The 7,002-nt window shown below is 33.0% G+C and overlaps 1 protein-coding gene across 2 annotated transcripts; it reads left to right on the top strand.

The window, feature by feature from the left end:
* LOC104761181 (transcription factor bHLH120-like) lies at positions 5,331-6,416 on the top strand. Of its 2 annotated transcripts, none has more exons than XM_019240237.1 (3): positions 5,331-5,589; positions 5,697-6,068; positions 6,150-6,416. In XM_019240237.1, the coding sequence occupies exons 1-3, from the start codon at positions 5,413-5,415 to the stop codon at positions 6,207-6,209; spliced, it is 609 nt and encodes a 202-aa protein (XP_019095782.1). In that variant the 5' UTR covers positions 5,331-5,412; the 3' UTR covers positions 6,210-6,416. The 2 variants fall into 2 exon arrangements, with proteins under 2 accessions (XP_019095782.1, XP_010482522.1); XM_010484220.2 differs by having other exon boundaries at positions 5,413-5,589; positions 5,712-6,068; positions 6,150-6,209.

Below are 7,002 nucleotides of genomic sequence, written 5' to 3'. Positions count from 1 at the left end.
ATCACTCCTATCACTACATTTCTCCATGCTCACCATAAATATTATATAGCACTTTTGAAATGCATGTCACTCTATGGTAGATCTCCTTTAGTTGTGTTAGCCATATTAAATTTCAAGACTTGATTTTCCATATGAAAATTAATTTTGCCTTTCGTTACATTAATTATAGCACTCTCATTGGCTAGAAAAGGTATACTAAGGATGAGACAGTCATGTTGCTCCTCATCTAGCTCGACCAAAAATTAAAAATTCTTGTATGTAGCTATATAAAACAATGAAGTCGATGGGGATGTAGACGTTCCCAATTGAAAAGTGGAATATGTGAAAGAAACCAAGCCTGAATCTTCGGCCCTTGTATTGAGGTCCCATGCACCATATGTTGTTATAAGTTAATAAGTACCCAATAGCTTAATTTCGCATGTTCCATATTAGTAATTGTATCTTCTGTTAGAATATATCCCATATATCCCACATCCGAAGAAACATAATTCTTTGGGCAATATATATAGTATGTGACAACCCTCTTCTCTTGGGCTAGCTTTTGGGAGTGAGTTAGGCCCTACTAATATGGTGTCAGAGCCAAGGCCTATTCTTCTCGATAGTGTGGACTACCACCCGTGGATGTTCAGTCCCACAAACTTCACGCTATAGATGTCCAATCCTGAGCGTGAGGGGTATGTAGAATATATCCCACATCGGAAGAAACATAATTCTTTGGGCAATATATATAGTATATGTGGCAACCCTTCTCTTTTGAACTAGCTTTTGGGAGTGAGTTAGGCTCATTACTAATATATTCAATAAATCCCAGTTTTTCGTCTTGAAAGTATAGCGCATTAGCTTAGACTTAGGCTCCCAATTTATCCAGTAAATTTAGTCGTGCAGATCACTTTTCCCGGTTCCGGTTAAGCATGCAGATAATAATGAAACAAAGTAGTTAAGTCTTTGCTATTGTGTGTCGAATTTGAGGTTACATGATCACTAAAGACTCGACTACGTAGAAGTAGAACAGTAGTCAAAATTTATAAGGTTGCGGGTTGTGATTTAAAATTATAGATTTTGGACTAATTCAGATTCTTATACTACAAATCTATATATAAACATCATGTTATTATCATAATTAAGCGACTTTTTTATAAATCAAATTCCACAATGTTGTTTTAAAAGAATATTAAGAATATTTACAGTATTAGGATGTCCCGACATTCAATAGCAATATAGCCCAAGATCATATTGGCAATATGTATATCCAAACATCCGAAGGTTTTTTTTTGTAGCGCAATGTCAAAAATTTGCGTCAAAAGTGTAATGAAGCATAGTTACTCACAGCTGGATGATAAAATAATAAAAGAGAAATCGATTAGTTCAATGGTACCTTTTTTTGCTTTAATTTGGGCCTGGATAGTACATCATTCAAATTACGGGCCTCTAATTATGGGTTGATCTACTCCGAAACTAGATTGTCCAATTCTGTTGTTTTTTTTTCCGACAGAAATAGAAACGAATCTGATAACTTAAAAAGAAAATGTGAAAGAGAATTAAAAATTAATGAAATTATTATTTGATCCACAAAACTAAAATGTTATCAAAAGTTTAGGATGGACTCCTAAAGTAATTTAACAACTCTTCATAAACTTTTTTAGTAACACTTCATCTTCAATTCACATACTACTGTAAATTGAATAGTTTCAAAACTAACTTGTTCCGGATCAAGTCATCAAAGAATCTAGCTCAAGATCCCCACAGTGGTTACAAGGTTTAAAGCCTTGTAATAAATGTTTAAATGCAGGTGTTTGTCATTATCTTGACGTTTTTCCCAACTTGGACGCTCGCAAAAGTTTGGAATTGGAGCCGGCAGCAGGATTAGTGGCTGCAGCTAAATTCCAAGGTGACGAAAGTTTTAAAGATGATTAAGATGAGATTCGGGAGAAGCTGAGTCTAATGCGCCTTTGTTTAGGTCTAGGAGAAAATGGAAATCTTTTTGAAGTGATCGTTGGTTAATGATTTTTTTTGATAAATATTAGCGGAAAAGTGATTTTAGCTTCCTGCTAATTGATTTTATATCTTAATGTTTAGTAAACACACTACTCTTTCTATTTCACAAAAAGTATTATTTTAGAGAATTTTTTTTGTTTCACCCGAATGTCATTTTACATGTTTAAATACTGCTTTAATGCTAAATTATCTTTTTTATCCTTAAACCTAAAGCTGTTTTCATTCAATTTAATTCATTAACCACTTATTAAATAGGAGTAAACAGTATAATTCAAACTTTTTTTAATTTATGTGAAATATGTTAAAATGACACTTTTTGTTAAAGAAAGGGAGTATTATATAGTCACCAAAATCGTAAATTTATCGTTTACGGCAGTTACAAAATCCAAGCTATAGTGAAATGCTATCGATGCCATGTAGTTTTTTTGTAGTGGGAAACTGAAAAAAAAAAAAAAAAAAAATAGTCAAGGTGTTTGACTCTTTATCGAGTAGTTCTCTTGGACAATATATATAGTTTTCTTTCATGTTTGAGCGGATGTCCTTGCACGTTCGTGAGCGTCAGATCCATCATCTCATCCGTTTGAACACGGTCACCCACCAAGTTTCGTTTTTAAAAAACTTGGACGAGGTTCCTTGTTCCCATACTTAATTAGAATTACATCATATAACCCTCCAACTCGTTTAAAATAGCTCACCTAACTTAGTTTATCATACTATTATTTATATACGCCAAGTGGATTTTATTCTTTGCGATATTTGGTAAAATCGTACACCACCAAATACATTCGAAAGCTGACCAAAGTACAGGCGGTCTTCTTCGATAGTACATGCGGATTATGATATATGTATGCCAACTAACTAGCATCAGAATTAAATGGGGACCAAACCTCACACAGTCACTCACACATTCAACTAGTCAACTCTTTTAAAGCTATAGACTCAGACATATATAAAACTAAGATTAGAGCTTTGTTTTTCTTCCTCTATTTATGATTGAGTAAGCTGTCTTAAATCGTGTCCTTGATAATTAGACCTCAAATCCGTAAAGTCGTACTTCTCGAACTAAAAACATCAGAATATGTGTGAACAATTAAACAAATACAAGTTTACCAAATTTATTAGTATAAATAAACATCACAAAATTTTTTGTTCGAATTGGGATCCGCCGTAAACAGATCTTTTTTTTTTAGTTTTGCAAGTCATCCACTTGAAGTATAGTTAGAATTTGTAAATGAAAAAAGATGCGGTCAATAATACGGATTATGCGATACCTTTTAGTATAAATATTTTGGGAAAGGGACTTTTAGAATATTATGTTTCTTTGTAGCCTATTCTATCCTTTATATTTCTTTTTTTTTTATACTGGTCAGGAAAATATTTAATGAATTAAGTATTTAACAACAATTTAATTAAGTATTTAACTAATTTGGCTGTCTTTATTGGAACATAATCCGATTTGAAGATCATGAATTCGTTGGACAGCATCTCTGTACTGAACCATTAACTAACAATAATTAAATCAAAAGCATATTAGGGAGATCGCAACCACTCAATCAATCGTATCTTTATAACTACTAAATAATTACGATGTATTTAAATCAGAATTTATAACCTAACAAGGAGTATTTAAAAGAAAAATATATGCATAACGCAGTTATGCTATTATTTATGTGATCTAAATTATCTTGGTTATGCTATGATTCTTTCATATAATTTACGTTTCATTAAGTGTGATCTATTATGTTTAATTATTTAGCGTGTTAAATATAGATATATATTTATAATCAAATTTACTAATACATAGAATTTAAATGTACATTGAATTAATATTATTTAAAATTTTATATTTTCACCCAATTTTTAGCAAACACCTTTTTGCTAACAACAGTCATCATTTACCTAAACAAATTACTTTTACTACTTAAGCAATTAGTTAGGTCCACTGGCTCCACTCCATATCACTCAACTTTCTATTTATAGTTTATCTCCATTACAAAATTGTCTTTCTTGACGGCAGATTTACTGTTTACGTTAAAATATTTTTATTTAAAAATATTGCCAGATTTTTATTAGTTTTACTGCCATCAGATTAATTAAATTTCTAATGAAACTTATGTACCATATAGACGATTACAATAAGATTCCCATAAATGTTTAGACTGTGTTAGAAAGTTGGTAAAAATATCCACACATATGTTCCCATCAATACTATAAACATGGTCGCAATTCATCGACAAATAATCTCTTGAATGAGATTAATATTTTTTTGAGTACATACATGTTTGGATTTTGGGTTTGATTTGATACACGTTCTTATCTGCAGAGTGGCTCCTTATTGCCACCGTAAACTTTGATTGGGCCAAAACTAATCGAAACCACACATAATTCTTTTGTCGTCATATTGTGTTTTTGTCAACCAAATCACTCATAATTCAACGACAAACTTTCTAATTTAAGCAACCTCTTTATCTGCTTGATAGTTTCTATTAAGAATTCTACTGATTAGTTGACTGTTTATCATGAACCATTATCATTCATCACAAATCTAGATCTTTTGATCAAGTCATTTTTTCTATCTAAATTATAATGGAGAAAAAAGAAATCAATATAATGTGATTAAATGACTTTATCACTCATAATTTCTTTCACCAAATGATTAAATGACTTTCATCACAGTTTTTTCACCCCGATCATAGAAATAATGCATCATTGTCATAAATCACATCCATCATTTGGAAGAGAGCGGAACAATATGTCTCATGCATAATAATAAACAAAAAAAAGAAATCAATATAATGTGACATAATGTATTTATCATGTTAAGCATCTACATCAACAAATTGCTGCCATAGTGCCATATACATAAATGTGAATTTATGTATTCGACGATTTTATCGCAGTTGCAACATGTGGTAGGGTAGAACAAAACCAAATATCTTGAAATTTCAGGATATCCAGACGACCAGACCGAAACTATAAGTATTCGGATTCAGATATATGTGGTTTCTTTATATCTGTTGCCTGCCCCAAATATCATAATTCTTCATCTATTTCTATACCATGTCATAGAACGTATCAATATTCTCTTCTAGTAAAGAATTGTGGAAAAAAAAAAAAAAAAATTGGCACGCACTCACTAGCTAAGTTAGCAATAATACGTACAAAGCATAAAGTTCAGTCACGTGTAGATCGGAAGAGTTGACTAATCAAAGAAAAGAACACCTCCCGAGGCTGCATTATTTTGTAAGCCTTCTTTGTTTTTTTCTTCTTTCTTCAATGAAGTATGATTAAAGAAGACAGACCCAATTATTTAAGGACAGTCGTCTCTCCTATAACCTAAAAAGTTCATTATAAAAAGACAAGAGAAAAAAAAAAACACGATTACTGCTGAGATCGGCCATAGCTAAACCTCAACCCATGGATCCTTGTAACAATCCTAAAAAGACAAGGCGCCAGAGTCATATGCCTCAGGTAGGAGATGAAACGAAGGAGGAGAAGAAGCTTCTCCACCGCAACATCGAGCGGCAAAGAAGACAAGAAATGGCGATCCTTTTCGCCTCTCTTCGTAATCAGCTACCTCTGAAATACATCAAGGTTTCATATATCTTACTCATATAAACTCATTGAAGTCTCAACTCTCAATCTTCCTATCAAGTTCATTGATGGGAGATTTTTGTTCTCTAGGGTTTTAGTTTTCTCAGGCTCTTTCTTCGCAGGGAAAGAGAGCGATGTCAGATCATGTAAACGGAGCAGTAACTTTCATCAAGGATACGCAAACACGGATTAAAGAACTCTCCGCAAGAAGAGACGAGCTAAAGAGAGAGACTGGTGAACCTACTACTAGTCAAACTCGATCCGGATCCGGATCTGGGTCAAGTAGATCGGAACCAGCTACTGTCATGGTGCAACCATGCGTGAGTGGATTCGAGGTGGTGGTGACCAGCTCAGCATCAGGTCTTGAGGCTTGGCCACTCTCAAGAGTTCTTGAAGTTCTTCACGAGCAAGGACTTGAAGTCATCAGCTCGTTAACCGCACGGGTCAATGAGAGGCTCATGTACACTATTCAAGTCGAGGTACGTTAGCATATATACAATTATTGTGTAAGCTTATCTCTATTGTGTGAATATTTATGTTTTTGTATGATATATACACAGGTAAATAGCTTTGGTTGCTTCGACTTAGCTTGGTTGCAGCAGAAGCTAATTGATGCATGAGTTAGTACTTTCTACGACCAGGCACTGAACAATCAAACATTCGTCTTAAGAATCTGCTCACTGAATGATGTTTTTTTTGCCCCAATCTCGTTATCTTAGTATCCCATAGGGTGTGTTCTTTTTGGTCCTTCTCTAGTTGGAGTGAATATTTTGTGTAATGATGATCTGTTTGGTTAGATTGAATTAGCAAATTCTAAACTTTCGTTTCATGCTTCTCTATATATATATATGAGTATAGAGAATCTTTTGACTAATATAAATTATTCGAGTACATCAACAAAACAAAAACATATTGATGCATGCGGCTGATTTCTTAATACATTTTCGAATATATATAGTCATCAATCGATGTTGAAACTGCAAAGTATTTGGGAACTTATCATTATAGTAATAACCGGTATATTTTTAGACTTCATTTATATATGCATAATGCATGAACTATTTGACAGATTATTCCGCTAATGTTGAATGGTAGCTTCTCTAATGTTGAATGGCAGGTTCTCTAATGCCGGTTTAATGGAGCAGCTGCCATTCAACATTAGTGAATATCTTGTGAGTTTACTGTCGACTAAATAGTCTAATTAAACTCGTACGACATTGTCAGCTAGCTAGGAACAAAATATTACATGAATAAAGAAACTTTGATTTGATTGACCATACATCATACATAGTATAGTACATAATATGACATGCACATGTACATTACATTCGAATTAATCCAGCATTTCATTCATGGAAAAATTTATTAATGACATAAAATATGGCAAGAATCCACCTTGTTATATAATCAAAG

The sequence above is a fragment of the Camelina sativa genome, chromosome 18 (genome assembly GCF_000633955.1).
Source record: "Camelina sativa cultivar DH55 chromosome 18, Cs, whole genome shotgun sequence".
In the NCBI taxonomy this organism is placed as follows: domain Eukaryota; kingdom Viridiplantae; phylum Streptophyta; class Magnoliopsida; order Brassicales; family Brassicaceae; genus Camelina; species Camelina sativa.
This window is presented reverse-complemented; position numbering and strand designations above follow the sequence as displayed.